This window comes from Anolis sagrei, chromosome 1 (assembly GCF_037176765.1).
Source record: "Anolis sagrei isolate rAnoSag1 chromosome 1, rAnoSag1.mat, whole genome shotgun sequence".
In the NCBI taxonomy this organism is placed as follows: domain Eukaryota; kingdom Metazoa; phylum Chordata; class Lepidosauria; order Squamata; family Dactyloidae; genus Anolis; species Anolis sagrei.
This window is the reverse complement of record NC_090021.1, coordinates 117320022-117341018: the sequence shown is the minus strand read 5'-3', so window position 1 is coordinate 117341018 and position 20997 is coordinate 117320022. Positions and strand designations below refer to the sequence as shown.

Here is a 20997-nt window from a genome sequence, read left to right as displayed (position 1 = left end):
AAATCGCTTTCCCTGCCATTTGAACCCATTGCTCCCTTGTGCCCTGGTCCCAAGAGCAGCAGAAAGTCAGTTTTTCCCCTTCTCCTCAATGGGACACCCTTTTAAATCTTGAAACATGGTTCTCATGTTCCCTCTCAACTTTCTCTTCTCCCAGCTCAACATCCCCCAGGAGGAAAGCAGGAGTGCAAAATAGAAGGAAGGAAGGAAGAAAGGCAGGAAGGAAGAGGGGAATGAAGAGAGGGGGGGGGGGAGAGGAAAGAGAGAAGGAAGGAAAGACAAAAGGGGAGGAAGGAGAGAGGGAAAAAGGGAGGAAAGAGGGAAGGATGGAAGGGTGGAAGGGAAGGAGGGAGAAAGGGAGGTAAGACGGAATGGAGGGAAGAAAGGAGGGAGGGATGAAAGAGAGAAGGCAAGAATATGATGGTGTGTGAGAGAAGAGGGCTGGAGAAAAGAACCCAAGGAGCCGCCTCCGGCCCCCAGGCGTGGGTTTACCCATATCTGTTCTATAAGCTAGCTTGCACTGCCCCCGCCCCCTCCTGATTTTTTATGTGAGGAGAGACTTGAGAACATGGTGTGAGAAAATTGGCCATTTGCAAGGAGGTTGCCTAGGGGACGCAACCCTTCTTTGATGTTTTAGCATGCTTATGGGAGGTTTATCTCATGTCCCCGCATAGGGAGCTGGAGCTGACAGAGGGAGCTCAACTTGCTCTCCCCAGATTCGAACCGCTGACCTATCAGTCAGCAATCCTGCCAGCACAAGGGCTAAACCATTGCACCACTGGTGGCTCCATGCGAGAGAAATAAGGTTGAACACTGTGAAAGCCACCCACTGCATGACTATCAGCCTCCTCCCAGTAGACTGTCTACAGACGTCACACACAACTCCTGGAACAATTCTATCAGTGTTGCCTCCAGAAAATTCTGCAAATCTCTTGGGAAGACAGGTGGACAAATGTCAGTGTGCTGGAAGAATCAAAGACCACCAGCATTGAAGTGATGCTCCTCTGCCATCAACTCCACTGGACTGGACACGCTGTCCGAATGCCCGATCACTGTCTCCCCAAAAAACTTACTATACTCTCAACTCAAGAACGGAAAACAGAATGTCGGTGGACAAGAAAAGAGATTTAAAGATGGGCTTAAAGCCAACCATAAAAGCTGTGGCATAGACACTGAGAACTGGTAAGCCCTGGCCATAGAGAACTTTAGCTGGAGATCAGCTGGAGACCAGCAGTGCTGGAATTTGAAGAGGCACGAATGGAGGGCGAAAGAGAGAAATGTGCCGAGAGGAAGGCACATCAAGCCAACCTTGCCCAGAACCGCCTTCCACCTGGAAACAGATGTCCTCACTGCGGGAGAACATGCAGGTAAAGAACAGGGCTCCACAGTCACCTATGTATCCACTGCCAAGACCCTACACTTAGAAGACAATCATAGAGGGTTCACCTAAGTAAGTAGACACAAATCAAGGAAAAGTTTCATGAGAACCACCACTCCTCTCAATGTTCCTCCAGTAACAGCAAAAAATATTCCTATGGGAGGCAAAAACAGACAATTCAAACTGGATGGTCCACACGAGTCTTCCTCCAGGGGCAAACCAAGAATGGTCAACTTGGAAGTCCTTGAACAGACTCAGAAGTGGAGTGGGCAGATCAAAAGACAACCTGGCAAAATGGCCCTACCTAGAAGAACCCTCCACCTTGTGCAACTGCGGTGCAGCACAAACAACTCCGCATCTGTATACTTGCCCACAATGGCCTGCCTCATGCGCAGAGGAAGAATTGATTTAAGGTACAGACAATGCATGTCGCTGTTGCCCATTTTTGGTCTAAAATTGTTTAGCTGCTTGTGCTCCCTCTATTTTTATCAGTTTTATGCTTATGTATGCATTTCTTTTGACACAAAATCTATAAATAAAAATGTAATGTTCATTTGTGGGATTTACATAACTCAAAAATCACTGGACGAATTGACACCAAATTTGGAGACATGACACCTAACAACCCAATGTATGTCCTTCACTCAAAAAAATAGATTTTGTCATTTGGGAGTTGTAGTTGCTGGGATTTATAATTCACCTACTCTCACAGAGCTTTCTGAACCCCACCAACGACAGAATTGGGCCAAACCTCCCACACAGAACCCCCATGTGGGCCACAGCAATGCATGGCAGGGGACGGCTAGTCTATAAATAAAAATGTAATGTTTGTTTGTGGAAGTAACATAACTCAAAAACCACTGGACGAATTGACACCAGATTTGGACACAATATACCTATCAGCTCAACGAGTGGTCATCACTCATAAAAACACTGAAAAACACAGAAGAGACTTAAAAAGCCAACATTTTTTAAAAAAAAAACATTACAACGCATGTGCAAAATCACATATATACACAAATATATACACACACAAAACACATATACACAGACTGGGCCTCAGCAAAGCGGGACAGGGGACGGCTAGTAAAAAATATAAAGTAAAATGGCGAAATCGTGGTTTGCTCCCCTAGTGTATTTTCAAGCCATGGACGGCGAGTGTGTGGATCTGAAGGGACAGCTGTCCCAAACCCGGCAGTGTTGGCCAAGGCCAAAGCAGAGCGAGGGAGAGGCACGAGGAGAGCGCGCGCGCCCCCCAACCAATCAGCGCGGGCGGATTTCCGACCCACCCTCGTTCCCTCCCTCCGGCCTGCCTCTCCCAACCGGTTCCCACCGGCTTCCTCCGCCTCTCCCTTTCAACCCCCCTCCCTCGCCCTCCCGCCCCACGTCTGCCGAAGAGCCTTCCGAGCGCTCTGATTGGTGGGAGAAGAAAAAAGGCGTTGGTGACGCACGAAGCTTTGAAGGCCACTGGGGCAGGGAGAGGGGGCGGGGGAGGGGCGAAAGAGAGAGAGGAGGGGGAAAGGGGCGGGGCTTCCAGGATCCCCACCCATCTATCCGCCTCCCCGGCCTCTCCATTGGCCTCGCGCGCACGGGCGCATGCGCTTTCCCGCCGCCTCCTGCTCTGGCCCCGCCCCTTCGCCTTTCTGCCGTCAGTGCCGCGTTAGCAACAGCGCCGTCGCCAGCTGAGGGAAGAGCCGGCTCCTCCTCCTCCTCCTCGTCCTCCTCCTCCGTCTTCCCCCCTCTGTCCCCTCCCTCCTCGCTCAGTCTCTCGCCGGCTCCTTCGCGCCCTGTATGCTCCTCCGCCGCTGCCGCCGCCCTCCTCCGGCTCCTCCACCACCGCCGCCCGTTCCCTCCGGCTCAGCTCCTCCTGCCCACGGCGGTGGCGCCCTCAGCACCCAGGCTGTATGATCAGGCTACAGTCTTCAATGAGTAACCATATTCCTGTGAGTAGCGCGAGGCAACCTCCCTCCCCCCCTCCCTTTCCTTGTAATCTCTTTTCACGCACTCTCTTCCTTAACGCGCCCTCCCGCTTTCCTCTCCCTGGTCGTCTCTTTGTTTCTCGGGCCGCAAGCCTTGCCTCTCTGTCGGGCGGGCGGGCGAGGCCAATGATAACGTCCTCATTTTGGGACGTGGCGAAAAGAGAGAGGTGATAGTAAAGTAGCTATTGGTGTCTCCTTTAAAAGGGGGGGGGGCTAATCCCCTTCCCAGACCCCAAACCGCTTTTTATGTCTCCTGATGTACTCCTGTTTCTAAAGACTGGGAAAAGGACTGACAAGGGGGAGACTTAATCCCCCTCCCATCCCAAACCGCCGCCATGCTGCATTCGTGCGTGTGTGGATGGAGCCACGCTGCAGAAGCGTAGCACTTTGACCCCACTTTTTACCCCCCTGGCGCAATGCTATGCAATCCAGGGATTTCTAGCTTTGTGTGGACCCTTTTTAGTCTTCTCTAGATCTCCTCTGAACTACAAATTCTATAGCATGGCGGTTCAAAGTGTGGTTATGATGCTTCAGTGTGACTACAGTATGTGAAAGAGGTTGAAGTCTCCCTTAAAACCAGTAGTTCTCAGCCTTTGGGCCTCCAGGTGTTTTGGACTTCAGCTCCCAGAAATCTCAGCTGTTAGGAACTGTGGGAGCTGAAGTCCAAAACATCTGGAGGCCCAAAGGTTGGGAATTACTGGTTTAAACATGTGTCGCCGGCACTCTTTGTTTGCATTAGTCACCCGGTGTGTGTTCAGATCAGTTTTTGCCCCAAATTCCCTTCTAAGGAGACCCACCAACTACATGCGAGTTACGTGTTGCCTCACACCTAAGTTAATTGTCTCCACAATTCCTCATTATGGGAAGAGAGGCTCAAGGTTTAAAGTGTCTATACACTGTATTAGAGGATCCCCTGTGGAGCAGCAGGTTAAACCACTGAGCTGCTGAACTTGCTGACCGAAAAGTTGACGGTTCGAATCCGGGGAGCGGGGTGAGCTCCCACTGTTTGCCCCAGCTTCTAGCAGTTCGAAAACATGCAAATGTGAGTAGATCAATAGGTACCACTTCGACTGCAGGATAACAGAGCGCCACACAGTCATACTGATCACATGACCTTGGAGGTGTCTACGGACAGCAACTCTGGCTCTCCAGCTTAGAAATGGGGATGAGCACCACCTGAGTCGGATATGACTAGACTTAATGTCAAGGGGAAACGGTCGTAGGGTGTTAGGAATTGTGGGAGTTGAAGTCCAAAACACCGGGAGGGCCTGCTTTAAACAGATGGCTGGACCATGTGGCGTTGGCGCTCTTCATTCGCCCAGTGTGTGTGTTCAGCTCTGTTTCTGCCCCAAACCCTCACAATCCTCTTCCAAGGAGACCCACCAACATGGGAGTTATATGTTCCCTCAAACATAAGTTGATTGTCTCCAAAAGTCCTCCTTATGGGAGAAGAGGGTCAAGATTTAGGGTATTTGATACCACTTTAGCTACTACGGAATCTTGGGAGCTGTAGTTTTGTCTCCCCCTTTCCATTCTTCTTCCTGGCAGAGAAAGGAGTGGGCATGGAGGGAATTTCCCATGTTGATGGACAGTGGGAAGTGTCCAGAGAGAAAAGGAACAAAGGAATCAAAGGCCTGGAAGTGGAAAAGAAGGCTGAGAAGGGGACTTAAATGTTTGAAAGGATGTCACATTGAGAGGCCAGGGACAAGCTTGTTTTCTGCTTCTCTGGAGAGCCATGGATTTAAATGGCAAGGAAAGAGATTTCACCTAAACATTAAGCAGGACTTTCTGATGTCCGGCTGCCTCGGAGCATGGATGGAGGTTTTTAAGCAGAGGCGGAATGGGTATCTGTGAGGGGCGCTTTGATGGTGTGTCCCTGTGTGGCAAGGGGTTGGACTGGATGGCCCCCACCCCAGGGCCTCTTGCAACTTCTGTGATTCCTTGGCAGCCCACAGTCTTGGTCTTGGCAGGGAGAGGGAGGAAAGGAGAAGGTCAGCGGAGGAGAACAAGTCGAGGCTTGTCTGCCGGAGACCGCTGGCTCAGATGGCTCTCTCCCTCCTTCACTGCCTGCTCCTTGCCCACCGCGAGTGGCAGGAGCGGGAGCCAATCAGCTTCCGAGGGTGACTCACCGCGGGGGGGGGGGCGGGGGGGGCTTTGGACCAGCCTTCCCGCCTCGTGGGCAGATGACGGCCACGCTGCTCCCATTCACGGGATTGGCGGTCACGCTGCTGCCCCAGGTGGGAGGCGAGTGGCCGGAAGGGAGGGGAAGCCGTCCAAGGCCGAGGGGAGAAAAATACTGATGTTTCCCCTGTTGATCCAAAAGAGGGAAAAGTGAGGGAAAAAAGCACCGGCGCCTTAGCAATCTTGTCTTGCGTGTACTTTAAAGGGTGCATACGCATTGCAAGATGATGTACAGGCAGTCCTCAAGTTACAAACAGGATAGGTTCTGTAGGTTTCTTCTTAAGTTGAATTTGTTCGTAAGTTGGAACAGGTACATTTTAAACTCCAGTCAAAAATATACATTAAGTTTGAATACCATAGGAAGGGTTAACACTGTGGTATTTGTTTTGCTGCTTGTGCCCCTGTTCAGAAGATTTCACCTCGCTTTCTGTCCCTGGGTTTTTAACTGGGTTTTTAAAAAATGTCTCCTTGTGGAAACAAGGATTGGTGCGCTCGCTTCAGTGAAGACACCTTTTCCCCCTGATTACTCTTTCAAGAATGAATATCTCTTCCGAGGGGTAGATTTCTCTCATTTCCAGTTGTCTCATCCCTCTTCTTAACTAAGAGTTGTTTGTAATTTGGGGATTGCCTGTAGTTTGACACCACCATAACTGCCATGGTTTGGTGCTATGGAATAATGGGAGTTGAAGTTTTTCAACCTCAAGAGTACCAGCGTGATTTTAAGCAAATATCTTATTAATGTAATATATTTAATGAATTGTTTTCAATGTATTTTTATGATTGTGGTTGTTGTGAAGCCAACCTGAGTCTGCCCCCCCCCCGGGGGGGGGGGGAGTGAGAAGGACAGGTGCCTCATGAAACTACAACTCCCAGGATACCATAGCACTGAGGCATGGCAGATAGTGTTGTTAAACTGCATCAGTCCTATATTGTAGGTCCACCCATTTCCAACTCAAGGCACACCTGTCACCACGTTTTCTCAGCAAGATTTGTTCAGAGGAGGGTTTTTATTACTGTTCTTTGAGGCTGAGAGAATGTGACTTGCCCAGGTGTTGCCAGTAAGTTTCCATAACGTCTGAACCTAGTCTCCAACGTCGTCATGCTCAAACAGCTCAAGGTCTTGGGTTATTTGTACCTGCTTATGTGACATGTAACTGGCAAGGAACCTGAAGGCTTTATGGGTGTTGAGATGATCAAACAGTAATTTTGGGGCTGAGGCATCATTGAGATTATATAAAAAAGGTAAGCAGGGTTAACTTTGCTTAGTACTTGGATGGAAGACTGCATGAAGAGCCTTCCCAATGACCTCCTTGTCAATGTTTCCCCCTCCCACTATCCAATTTTTGAGCTTTTGGGGAGTACAAAGGTTTATCTTTCATATTTTAAGAAGCAAGTTTAGTTATTTGCCCCCTGTGGTGCAGTGGGTTAAACCCATGTGCCAACAGGACTGCTGACTGAAAGGTTGGGAGTGGGGTGAGCTCCTGTCTGTCAGCTCCAGCTTCTCATGCAGGGATATGAGAGAGGCTTCCCTCAGGATGGTAAAACTTCTGGGCGTCCCCTGGGTAACGTCCTTGCAGACAGCCAATGCTCTCACACCAGAAGCGACTTGCAGTTTCTCAAGTCACTCCTGACACAAAAAATTATTTGATTTTAAAACATCTTTGCTATATGTTCAGCATATTCTTTGATCGTTTGAATCCCATTTCCTTTTAAACTTAATTACAAACATTTTCCCCTATTTCAGAGCATTGTGAAATTGGGCTACTTAAGATAGTCTTCATATACTGTAGGTTAACAATGAAACACGTCTACTTTGTTTGCCAGCATCTGATCTGATCATGATGGCTGAAGTAAGAAGAACTTCATCAGCTGCCTGTCATTGCAGAGCTTTCAAGAAAAAAAGCTTTTAGCCAGTGGTGCAAATGTGGTACCATCCCCAGCGCACAGGGAGGGTTGCAAAGGAAGCTGAGGAAACTAACAGATTCCAAAATTGTTGCCATAAAAGTAGCATTTTGAGCTTTCAGATGAGCCTTGATTAAGACTCCTTCAGTTAGAAGTGCCTTGGTGCTGTAACCCTTTCACACAAGTTGCTTGGAGAATTTATGTTGGAATGTCAGTTGCTAAGCTTGATGTTTATGACTGACCCCTACTTCACCACAACTTGTGGGGGAGTGCTAGTGCTAGCTCTTTGTCATTAGAGACTTTGTGGACCACAAGTTATTCCTAAAGTTGTTTGTGTGTGTGTGTGTTGGAACAAGGGGAATCATAGCTTTGTTTATGTTTTGTTGAATTTTAGTTGATAGCAAGATGCGGATTCCAATCGTTTTGAGGGTGAGCAATGCAGTCTGCCCACAGACTGCCTGTTCTATTCTAAAATACTTCACTTGTGGTAAACATTTGGCTTGTTTTACCTCTAAAGCCATATTCCACACAACAGCTTTCATAAGGAATTATACAAAATGGATGTTGTCTATTGCAGTAGAACTTCCCACTGCATTGATGCAAAGTTGAACTTTAAATGTGTGCACAGAGAATTTTGAAGAAATTACTGTAAATTGGTTGTCATGTGATTAAATATTTTTATTTATTTGAATAATACTAATCTGTTCAATCAATATAGTTGCAGATAGGCAAAAAATATTTGGATCTAGAATAGCATTTCCATCAGTGGGACTACTTACATTAGTTGAAGCTGCAACTCATAGGATGTGAAAAAAATGTATTTCCTGTCACAAGTCTTCCCTTGTTAGACTGCTCCTACATTGCAACAAATAGATTGGAAGGAAATTAGCAAAATCTCTTTAAGTTCTCCATTGGAAAAAAATCTGTTTCCAAATTTAGATCGAATCTAATTGCTGTAAAACAAACTCTATTGTTAGAAAAATACACGTGTGGTATAACAGTAACCTTATGGTAATTCCTTCCAATGTGTGAGTATATCATGCTTGCCATATTGAACTTTAATAAATACTATCTTAAGCTCTGTTAGCTTAGGAAGTAGTTCAGTCATGCCTTCACTCAGACTAATTGATTTTATCCAAAATTATAGTTCTAATGCTCGACTTGGATTAGATGGGGAATTTGCTTTTGGTTTTCCTAACAGTTTTCAATAGACAAGAGAAGCAACAGCTGTTACGTTGATAACAAGAGTATGTCTGATCACTCTGTTCCTTGAAAATCATGGAAGGAGCAGGATGTTCAGGCTTTTGGAAGCAGACTGTACTAGTTCTAGAGGCACACCCATGCAAGTATTTTGACATTTTAAAGGAATTAAAAAAAAAACCTACCTTGACTGCAGATGGCATCACAAACTTTAGGAAGGGGAAGGCAAGCCTACAAAAGAAACAGCGATTTTCATAAAAATCTAGATACATTACTATATACATAGACTGTCTACAGCCAAAATGTGGCTGGAGATGTTATAAATAAGATGTTATCTGCAGATTATTTCTTGTACTGCTACTGATACAATTCGCAGTGCATAAAATTTTTACAAGTTGTTCCTTGATATGTGAAAACAGCATGTTCTTGAATTACCAAAATTAAAAGTTAGCTTTCATTCGCCCATTGAATACTGTCAAGAATTAAACAGTATTCTGCTGTATTCTCCCCAATAACCATGACAACCAAGCTGTCTTGGCCTGAAAAGAAGCCATCTTTAATAGCAGCTGTTCTGGGGCAGATAATTGTTGCTGTTGGCTCATGTTATCTCTAGAATCCTGTTAGCTTTCCCTGTGGTCTTGCTTTCCTCTCAATTGCTTGAGAATAGCATGATCCTATATGAGTAGCAAGGGAAGACATATCACAGGAAGGGCATTCCTTTTTGTCCTGTGAGTGGCAGTTTCAAAAAAGCAGCTGAGGGAAATGGATGTCCCTACTCTAATCCATACAGTACAGGGAATAAGATGAACTTGAAGTTGTAATACTGTGGTTCTCAACCTGTGGGTCCCCAGGTGTTTTGCCCTACAACTCCCAGAAATCCCAGCCAGTTTACCAGCTGTTAGGATTTCTGGGAGTTGAAGGCTAAAATATCTGGGGACCCACTGCTTGATAACCGCTGTTGTAATATGATATAAGACACATCACTGAAACCTGATGAAATGAGTCTTTTGATTAGAGTGTACTAATGGAGGAGGATAAACTATTTCAGAAAAATAGATGTAACAGGAAAGGAGAAGCAGATGTTAAGGACGTTTGTACCTGTGAAGAAAGTTATGACTTAAATCTGGAAGTCAGATTGAGAGTACCTGGGTAAAAATTAAAAGAAAAAGAAGCAATTATCACATAGTCAGGCTGACATCAATATCAGGAAAGATTCTGAAGCAGATCAATAAACAGACAGTCCACAAGCATTTGGAAAGGAAAGTCATACTAAAAAAAAGTCAACATGTGTTTCTCAAGTTACAAACTTGTTAGATGAAGGAATTGCTGTGGATATAGCAAATCTCAATTTCAGTAATGCCTTTGACAAGGCATGATACAGCAACTAAAATAGCCAATGTGATTTTGAACTGCATTCCTACTTTGTGATTCTACAAATAGATAGTATATACTGTAGCAAGAGTCGTTAGAAATTAATATCTGTGAAATTGTTCTAATAAAATGAGAATTTCATTATACTGTTGAACTTTTTTCATTTCTATTTTGATAATTCCTTAATTAAAACTTTTACTGTCATCTTTCTCTTTTAACATTGTTTGAATACAGAAGCAATGAGAATGTTGATGGATGGCTACTGTCCACTTAAAGAGTAGCTAAGAAGCCTAATTAAAAGCATACAATAAAGAAAAGATTGTTTTCATTGCTTATGTCACAAAATTTAAAATAAGGACATTAATAAAAGTGGCTCTAGTCTTTTCCTTCCTTTGTTTCTGTCACTTTATTTACTTAAGACAAAGTCATTTAGGAAGCTGTCTTTTTCCATTTTTGACTGTTGTGCCTCTTTTTCCCCCCCTCTCTGCAGCAGTTCTGTGGTGTTCTTGGTCACACATTTATGGAGTTTCTGAAGGGCAGTGGGGACTACTGCCAGGCACAGCACGGCCTCTATGCAGACAAGTGAACTGTAGAAATCTATTACTACTCCACCAAGAAACCCCCTTAAGAGTGGTTACCAGGATAAGAAGTTTTGAATTGAAATTGGCAGAGCATTTTTACAAAGGAGTTCAGACCTGGATGGGGTAATCTTGGTGCACTGCCTTTCTTTTTTGCCTCAGTATTACTGGATTGAAGAATTGCTGCTTCTTGTTGAGGAGGCTCATTTCATTTCCCATTACTCCCAACCTCATATTTGTCAGCACTGGAAACTTTGAGTGGCGTTTTGTAAAGTAGACTTCAATTTCTCCATCAGTTCTGCTAGTATTTCTTTTTTAAATATCATTGTCGTCACTCATCCTCATTAAATTAACATGGCTCGAATGAACCGCCCAGCTCCTGTGGAAATCACTTACAAGAATATGAGATTTCTTATCACTCATAATCCAACCAATGCAACCTTAAACAAGTTCATAGAGGTAAGTATTTTTAGTTGGAATTCTTATGCATTGTTTTTGTAATATTGAGGATTTGTCATATTTTTCTGAGATTCTTCAACCAATCCTAAAGTGTTTTTCCTTTTTTGAATAGCAGTTTTAGGTAGCAAGAAGCATAGATTGCAATTAGGCCTACTGTATGTGATGATTGCAGAAGATTAAAAATGGCCCATTCAGTCAAGTGTTCTGCTGAATTCTATTTTAAGAAACATAGATGGCTTTGACCTCCGAGCTCCCACTCTGGAGCTCGGAGGTCAAAGGGAAGGAGAAAATGCCATTGTGCTTGTTGAACTACAGAACCGCAGTCTTGTATCCTAGTGTAAAAGTTTAGATAAGCAGCAATTAAATACACTTAATGATACAGTCAAAACAATGCAGAAGTTGGCCCTGCTGTAAATGCATCACACAATTACTATGCAGTGTGGCTTGTATGGTAGCTAAAAGACTAATGTGGTGCTCCCTGAAGCAGACAATAATAATAGATATGAAACTCCGTATTTGAAGTAATGGCTACATTAGTCATGAGTTTTACCTCTGAACTGCCTTTCAAATGACATAGCAAACCACATTTTGGTCACATATCTATTTGTTCAGTTATGGTCTTTTTATCTCCTGCCACCATCACCTTAAGTCCTGCTTCAGGATGGATAGCTTTGGAAAAAAGGCAGAGACATGCCACAGTTCTGTGTTCAGTTAAATGGAAAACCATATTTTAAACAAGCTAGAGTTTGTAAGCAAAGAAAAATGAATTCTAGCTCACATTATTCAGGGAAGAGGTTTTGGATAAACAAGAGTTCAGCAAAGCTTGATTTGTGTTATATGCAAACTTGTATCACTATAGTTGTTAAAGGCGGAATTATAAAATCAACGGTTGTGATTAAAGCTTTAAAAAGCCTTGCTTTTTCCATAGGAACTTAAGAAGTATGGAGTTACTACAGTAGTAAGAGTCTGTGAAGCCACTTATGACACTGCTCCTGTAGAAAAGGAAGGGATTCAGGTTTTGGTGAGTAGCTTATTAAAGCGTCTTAAGATGTTTGGTGATAGTACAAGATCGTGCCATTTAAAGGACAACTCAAAGCACGAGAGCTCTTAAAGTTAATTGTTTTCAAACTAAAGTAAAAGGTGTTAATGGCTGAGCTATAAATTTTTTAAAATTGAGGTACGTAAATTAAAGTGGGACAAGTGTTTTTGTTTTAAGTGTATTTCTATTGAGTCTGCAAAATGTAAGAAATAGATTCAGAACAACTGTTTGGGATAACCTGTAGGCCAATCTTTGTTCTAAAAAACTGATGTATTCATGACACTTGCATACTTTCCCAAACTTGCATTAAAAAGTAACATTATTTAAATGGAAAGTTTCATTGCTTGCTCACATGATACAATCTGAAAATATTAGTGTCAAAGAGCACTGAACTAAGTAGGCAGCCATAAGAAGCTCTAGAAGCCACCTCATCCCATTCCCCACTGCCTGAATACATCATCTACCACTTCCAGGAAAGCGGGATTTAACCAGAAGGTCCCATCCATTGTTCTGCAAATTATCTATTGTCACATCTTATTTTAAGACAGAATTGCACCCACTGCTGACTTCCAGAGGAATGAGTCTCTAGATAGTGGCCTTATTTGTGGCAGTCTGGAATGGGAACAAGGGCCACACATTCTTTATTTGCTGTATGTGTTTCAGAATTAAAAGTATCATTGTAATTTAATTTTTATTTGCTAGTTTTAAATAGCAGTTGCTATAGTAGTCTGATAGGAAGGCATAAACTATTGGTTTCATCTTTCTCTAGGACTGGCCCTTTGATGATGGAGCCCCGCCATCTATCCAGATTGTTGATGATTGGCTGAACCTTCTGAAAGTTAAATTCCGCGAAGAGCCGGGATGTTGTATTGCTGTACATTGTGTTGCTGGTCTTGGAAGGTAAGCAGAAATGTTAGGTTAATGAGAAACATCCTGCCAACATTACTGTAATTCCCAGCTAGTAGGGATAATGGGGGTTGATGTACATTTGAGGAAATCAAGCTTATGGGCTATTGTTATTGTTTGCCTTCAAGTCATTTCTGACTTACAGGTATCCTAAGACAAACCCATCACAAGGTTTTTCTGGAAAGATTTGTTCAGAGAGTGGTTACATGTATTTTCCACTGTTGTGGCGCAGTGGGTTAAACTGCTGCTAAACTTGCTGACCAAAAGGTCATTAATTCAAATCCGGGGAGTGGGGTGAATTCCCGCTGTTAGCTCCAGCTTCTGCCAACCCAGCAGTTCAAAAACATACAAATGTGACTAGATCAATTGGTACCACTTCAGCAGGAAGGTAAAGGCACTCCATGCAGTCATGCCGGCCACGTGACCTTGGAGGTGTCTATGGACAACTCCGGCTCTTCAGCTTAGAAATGGAGATGAGCACTACCACAACCACCACCCCCGCATTGGACACAGCTAGACTTAATATCAAGGGGAAACTTTTACCTTTATTAAATATCACCTTGATATTAGATGGTTCGATTGCTAAACAAGGTTACTTCCCTAGAACCTTCTCTCATCATAGCTGAACTAGTGAACTAGCTCTCTTAAAGTAGTTTTGACAAGGGGTTTCTTTGGCTAGTTAGTACATTGAGAAATTACTTCAACTTTTCTGAATCCAGGGACTCGGTGCTCCAAAATGTACAGTAACTGACTTGATTATCATCACATTATTTATTCATCAGATATTTGTGAACTCTAATTGAGATGTTGGTATAATTATCTGAGCATGAAAGTTTAATATAATTTTGTAGATATAGGCAAGAAGATTTGGAAAACATTTTGCATAAATGCTTTTTCCCCCCTCTACAGAGCACCTGTTTTAGTTGCCCTTGCACTCATTGAATGTGGAATGAAATATGAAGATGCAGTGCAGTTCATAAGACAGTAAGTATTCTGATTGATACCTAATGTCTGCAAGGGTATGAAGAGTTACTGTTAACTGTTTAATTTTTTTTTTACTTAAGCAGATTCAATTGTATTGAACTATGTGCAAGATGATTAAAATTGCACTTCTTAGTTCTACTATTGTGTTGCTATCCACCGATAGGGAAGAGCCAGTGGCCAAAGAATAGTTGACAAATGAGTTCAAGTGAACAAAGGTAGATTGTACAAGAGAACAGAAATGGAGAAATGCTTAAATCTGGAACAGAACTTGCTGCTGAATTTGGAAGCACTGATTTTAATGCATGCAGAAATGAGACTCCAGTGATAGAATACTGGTAAATCAATGTATTTTGGACTAGTACCCATCTGACCTCAACTCTTTAATGTGCTTCTGAATCCATAGTGGGGCAGGGTACAGTACCTCAATATTACTGGCTAGATGAGACATATGTTAAATGTTTGGTGCAGGTCCTGAACTCTGTGTGTTAGACAAAGTAATGTTGTCACTCAAAGCACAACTCTTTTAAAAACTTTTTTTTTCTTTAGGAAGCGCCGTGGAGCCTTTAACAGCAAACAGCTTCTCTATTTGGAGAAATATCGTCCCAAAATGCGTCTGCGTTTCAAAGATTCGAACGGTCATCGTAACAACTGTTGTATTCAGTAAAAAAACCAAGCTGCCTATATTGCTGCTTTGGAAGTAGAAGACTTAAAACTAGAATTGGGAAGGTTATGTGGAAAAACGTACATGTATGTCTAACATGAAGCTTCTGTAGGTGTAGGCCACAATGTTGTTGGCAGGAGAGCATCTTTGTTTAGATGGTGATCTTTTTAGTGAACAAGAAACTTACATGGCCTTTAAAATGTCTTATTTGTAATTTGTACCATTAAACTATCTGTAATCATGTAGCTTTTTTTTTTTTCATTGAAGTCCCAGTAGGCAAACCTTCCAGAACCTGAGTAGAGAATTCGGTGCCAAACGCCCAGTGCACTATTTCTGTATACAACAGTATAGTTTCTTAGTAACTGCAGTTACCTGGACCTTTGCCCTCTTCTCAATTGTCTTTTTTTTTGTGGATAGAGCTTCATAGTATAATTTACTGTGTTTTGTTTCCCACAGTCGCACTAGAATGAGTATCAGGATTTGCATACAATTGATGGACTTGGTGACTTTTGGTGTCTAAACTTGTGTTACTTCACATTTTTCATTCACATGCATTCAATGGGTTTTTTTTCCTTAGAAAGCAAACCTTCACGCTGTACAGAAGCACACAAGTCTTTAATGTCTCCAGACAAAACGCCTTACAGTTAAATAAATACAGGCACATGATGTGCAACCTTTAGCAGAGGGCCTGTAATAGGATGGGAAGGGGACGAATTAATATTTCTAGTCAAATGTTGCCTTTTGTCTTGTGCAGGAAGTATAGAATATGCCCTTTACTTTAGTAAATATTTTTTTAATGTAGAGATGCTTTATTGTAGCTGAAAATTCTTAATCATAAATTTCTCAAGATCTTGTAATTTCTTTTATCGTACTTATTGGAAGTTGTTTACCAACTATTGCTTTATTGAGAGTGATTTTTTTTTTGTTTTTCCTTGAGTTTCTGCCATGAATGTGGCAGTCCTCTGTAATATTTTGTATGCCTTTTGAGCTGCGTAACTTAATATTTGGATACTTGATAATTTGTTATGTAATTGATAAAACGGTGGTGTGTATTAATGTTCAACCATATATTTATACGTCTTGGGAATGTGTGGTTATAGTACTGTGGGAGAAATAATTTGCCAGTGTTCACCAGCTTGTAAAATCTAGTGCGAGAGCTCAAACATCTAAATAAACTCAAAGCTGCATTGCAGTTTACTTCTAATTTTCTGTTTGGGGTTAGGGAGGGCAAGGAAATAATACTCTTGGACTACAACTTGCTATGAATATATCTTTAGAAGACAATCCTAGAAGCATCCTAGCTGTCCTAAGGCAGTTAAGCAAACCCTGTAACGTCTAACAATGATATAAAAGCTCAGTAAGACTACCACTACTTTCTAGTACATCAGCCATAAAATTGACAAGATACATAGCATATTTACATGTATTTTTTCAAATGTATAGGCAGTTAATACTTTCCTTATAATCAACTGACTATGTGAACTTGAAGACTAGCTCATTATTGTGCCATTTTATATGGTTCTATATTTCCCAGTTGACTTTGGAAATGGTTACTCTGATCATTAGTGAGTAGGTCTTTAATGGTCCACAAATGTTTTAAGTACACCTTTCCTGTCTGGGTACACATATTTGGATATGCACGGTCCCTTCATTAACTGAAATCAACAGATGTAAGCATGTGCTTACCACATTCTGGAAGTGTGTTTAAGAAACTATTGGGCTCAAGTATACCCTAGGTTCTAAGCTAGTGCTAACAAGCTGACAAAGGTACTTGTTACTATTATATAAATGGGATTCTTCCGTATCTGGAAATGCAATATTTACAAAGGAGTACAAGGAGCAACCCAACAGAGGTTACAGGTGGTAGGTATATATGTGATGTCTGACATCCAGGTATTTTCCAGTTAGCTACTTCATCCTGGTTTTCTCATACACTTGTAATTCATATGCCTCTTCTCCATATGCTTCTCTGCACAGAGGTATATTTAGCCCCTCTAGTTTCCTTTGTAGTACTTTAATACAGTATTCCATTAAAGTATTGTATCTTAAAGTAGCAGAATGCCGTTGATACAAAAAGGTATACATTGATCACGTGGGAACCATTTTCATCTGATGCTCCCTGTAATTCTCAAAGGCAGTTCTTCATTCTACGGGGTGCTGTTCTCAAAGTCACTTTTGTTTGCACTACCAGAAATTCAGATTCTAGTTTTGATAGTTAAAATTAGAACATCCCATGCAGCACAACCATTGCATCACAACTGTAATTGATGGCCAGTGACTGGAAACAGCAATTCAATTATCAGAAATTGAGCAAGCCCTTTTAGTTCCACCAGTAAAACCCCAAAAATTGAAATTAAAAATGTGTAGCATGGTAAAAAATATAAACTAAAATATGTTCTCCTAGAATGATATCTAGGACATGAGTTGTTTTATCATGGAGGGCAGGATCTGTCCTGCTACAAAAAGCAATTTCTTATGGTAGAGATCTTTCTGTGACTGAGTCTACACTACCCTATATCCTGGAATATAGGGCAGTGGAGATCCATCCTCAGCGACAAACAGGGTAGATGTTGACTTCAGAAAAAGCCAGTCTGTTTACAAGTGAAAACCATACAGCCTTTCCAGTGATGATGGACTGCATGCCTCAGCTGCCCTAACCAACATAACAAATTATGAAAAATGTTGGGAGCAGTAGTTGCAACATCTCGATGGCAGTATGAATCTCATCCCTGTTGAAAAAGTGGGTTGGATTTGCACAAATCAGTAGTTCTTGTAGAAAATTTAGTTTGCATAGAGACACAAAACACACTTTGAATATTCGGTATCAGTAATAATGTGTTTAGACTGGAGAGAGCAAGCTCTGAATTCAATCTATACATCTTTCCAGTGTTTGAAAACAGAACCCATGTGTACACTTCAGCACATAGAATACCTTCCTGGCCGATTAGGAACTCTTAGGGCCCTTCTATACAGTCATATAAACCAGAATATCAAGGCAGATAATCCATAATATCTGCTTTGCACTGGATTATCTGAGTCCTTGCTGCCAAATAATCCTGTTCAATGTGGGTTTCATACACCCGTGTTCACTTTTGAGGACCCCAATTTTTTGTAAAGAACCCAATAGATTGATTTCAACTTGAGAATACATATTCAGATGAATATGTAGATCAGTGGTTCTCAACCTTCCTAATGCTGTGACTCCTTGATGAGAGTTCCTTATGTTGTGGTGACCCCCAGCTATAAAATTATTTTCGTTGCTACTTCATAACTAATTTTGCTACTGTTCTGAATCCTCGTGTAAATATTTGATATGCAGAATGTACTTTCATTCACTGGACCAAATTTGGCACACACCCGATACGCCCAAATTTGAATACTGTTGGGGTTGGGGAGGGATTGATTTTGTCATTTGGGAGTTGTAGTTGCTAGGGTTTATTGTTCACCTGCAATCAAAGAGCATTCTGAGCTCCACCAACGATAGAATTGGGCCAAACTTCCCACACAGAACCCCCATGACCAACAGAAAATACGGTGTTTTCAGATTGTCTTTGGCGACCCCTCAGACACCCCACTCACAACCCCCAGGTTGAGAAACGTTGGTGTAGATGTAAGGTGAAGCTTCCCATCTCGGATTACATTCATAGGTACTGAATGTTTAAACAGCTATAGAGACACAGATGGCTTGTGCAACATCAGAATGCTGTTTCAAAGGATTCAATTTAAAGAGCAAATGACATAACAGACACTTCTTTCACCCAAATACACCACAGACAGATTTTCATTTTGTACAGTTGTGAGGTTCATAGATCACATTCTGTTGAAGCATTCGATGGATCAAATGGATTATGACTCATAAAGGCAAACATCTGACCTTAAAAAAAATTAATGACAATATATATTGTCCTTTATGGTTGGGCATTTGGGAGAGACAACAAAAGCAGTTTATCTAAAACAACATAATACAGTACAAAGAAAAAATAGGTCAAAAGTGTATTAACAAGGTGAAAAGAGTTATAATCTGCTTGAAGATTTAAAATTTCTAGATTTGAAAAAGGTCAGCATGGCTTCAATAAAAGGCTATGCTTTTATTTTGTGCTTGAATAATAGTAATTGAACCTTTGGGGAAGGCATCCTACAACTGAATAAACTGCAGAGAAGGGATTATCAGGTGGCATTGTCTCTAACCAATATGATAGAGGTGGATTCAACCAGTAGTCCTATATCCTTGGGCACATACATTTATTTACAACAAATGTGACTTATGAGATTTGATGGCTAACCCCAAATTCCTGCATTCGGGATTCCCATGAAGTTGCAGGCTTTCATTGACTTATAGCCAGCTGTGGTCTACACTGAAGACAAATGTTGGCTGTGATATTTCACACCAATATAAATGGGACTTATATGTGGCTCTTGGAACCTTTCTCAGCCCCCTGATACCACTAAAGTTCATGGCTAAGTGATGTGGAACTCACCTAAGGCTATGTGTAACTATTAGGTTTAATGTTTGCTGACACCCAGTCCCCAGTGCCTTAGGAGCAAGTTTGGGGTGGTACTTGCAGTTACTTGATGAATATCTTATAGCACATATATTTTCTACTGTTCAGTTGCTACCACAGACCAGGATAATGGAGGCTTGTTACTGCAAGGGCAGGGAATCCGCATGCATCCACATGACATCAGATTACAGCTCTAATAATCATGAATTCCTATGTTGACTGAGGAACGCAGTCTCACAACTTCTGAAGAGCTGCAGGTTCCTCAATCCTGTGTTTTGGAAGAATTGATTTCCTCCTGTTATCAGATTCAGTTTACAGTGGAGTCCGAGATCTTCAAAGTCTATAGCATTTTGAACAAGGAAAACACTTGACCTATTGTAAAGTATTTCTTCCTCTTCAGCTGATGTTTGACTGTACATGATCTAGAATTAATGTAGTTTGAAACCATTTTAACTGTAATGGCTCAATCTTATGGAATTATGGAAGTTGTAGTTTGGTGAGGCATCAGCACTCAGGTATAGAAGGCTAAGGATCTTGTAAAACCACAACTTCCATGATTCCATATCATTGAATCATGGCCATTAAATCGGTGTAAAGCTGTATTAATTCTACTGTGTAGATGCATCCCTTGTCAATCACCATAAAGATCGGGGAGGGGAATTGTGTGGCTCTTTGGTTACTCTTGAAATACAACTCCCAGCAGCAACAGAACAAAAAGGACTGGGCATTTGTCATATTGCTCAAGCACAATTTGGGAATATTGGCTAACAGAAATGTAGCACAGTGTCTACTGCCAGTTGTTACAGAAACCAATACCTTTCGAAGTCCTGACATTCATTTATCTCTTGCTGAGATTCCTCAATCCTGTATATTCCCTTATTTTGTTGTGCTGGCTTCCCATTCAATTTTCATTGCCAGAAAGACTCCTGTCAGTAATGCCCCCCATTAGTATTAGACAACTTTTGCAGAGTCTTGAAAATGGAATTGGTTGTCATTTATGCTTTCAGGTTGTTTCAGGGTTTTGATGACCTGAAGGCAAACATGTCACAGGATTTTCTTTGTAAGTTTTGTTCAGAGAAAATTAGTCTTCACATTTCTCTGAGGCTGAGTGTGACCTGCCCAAGGTCACCCTATGGGATAATTTGTGATAAAGCTATAATGAGAGTAAACTGTTCTCAACAAAAAGTCAAACTGATAAAAAACATTCTTAAAATCAAGCAGCAGAATTAGTCATGAAAACCACAATGATACTGCTACAATCCATAAGACCCTTTCTTCACTCCTTATCAATGATGTCTTGCCACTACAGGGGTGTATCTACACTGAAGAATTGATGCAGTTTGATGCCTCTTCAACTGCCATGGCTCAGTGCTCTGGAATCCTGGAACCTGCAGCTTGGTGAGGCACCAACACTCCTTCGCTGAGAAAGCTGAAAGTCTTGCAATGCTACAACCCCCCAGGATTCCATCGCATTGAGTCATGGCAGTTAAACCGGTGTCAAACTGCATTGATTTTACAGCGTAGGTGCACCTAAAGTGGTGGGATGTATAAAAGGTCCTGAGATTATGAAAGTAATGCAGACTTATTGAAGAGTTTGCCCTAAGTAGAAAGTGCCCTTCTACTCAACCACTGATGCAAATAGCTTAACATACTAGTACAGGGGTCCTCAAACTAAGGCCTGGGGGCCGGATGCGGCCCTCCAAGGTCATTTACCCGGCCATCGCTCAGGGTCAACCTAAGTATGAAACTACTTGAAAGTACGTAATAATAACAACAATCCAATCTCACCAGCCAAAAGCAGGTCCACACTTTCCATTGAAATACTAATAAGTTTATATTTGTTAAAATTGTTCTTAATTT

At 42.0% G+C, this 20997-nt stretch overlaps 2 protein-coding genes across 3 annotated transcripts; both read left to right on the top strand.

Moving 5' to 3' along the window:
• Positions 1–3047: 3047 nt before the first annotated feature.
• Positions 3048–10704, top strand: LOC132760709 (uncharacterized). Its single transcript, XM_060752810.2, has 2 exons — positions 3048–3318; positions 10499–10704. Exons 1-2 carry the CDS (start codon positions 3280–3282, stop codon positions 10592–10594), a joined length of 135 nt encoding a protein of 44 aa, XP_060608793.1. The 5' UTR covers positions 3048–3279; the 3' UTR covers positions 10595–10704.
• A 236-nt stretch (positions 10705–10940) lies between these two features.
• On the top strand, positions 10941–15827 carry PTP4A1 (protein tyrosine phosphatase 4A1). Of its 2 annotated transcripts, none has more exons than XM_067468022.1 (5): positions 10941–11045; positions 11974–12066; positions 12854–12984; positions 13900–13974; positions 14525–15827. In XM_067468022.1, exons 1-5 carry the CDS (start codon positions 10941–10943, stop codon positions 14673–14675), a joined length of 555 nt encoding a protein of 184 aa, XP_067324123.1. In that variant the 3' UTR covers positions 14676–15827. The 2 variants fall into 2 exon arrangements, with proteins under 2 accessions (XP_067324123.1, XP_060608792.1); XM_060752809.2 differs by having other exon boundaries at positions 14521–15827.
• Positions 15828–20997: the final 5170 nt, after the last annotated feature.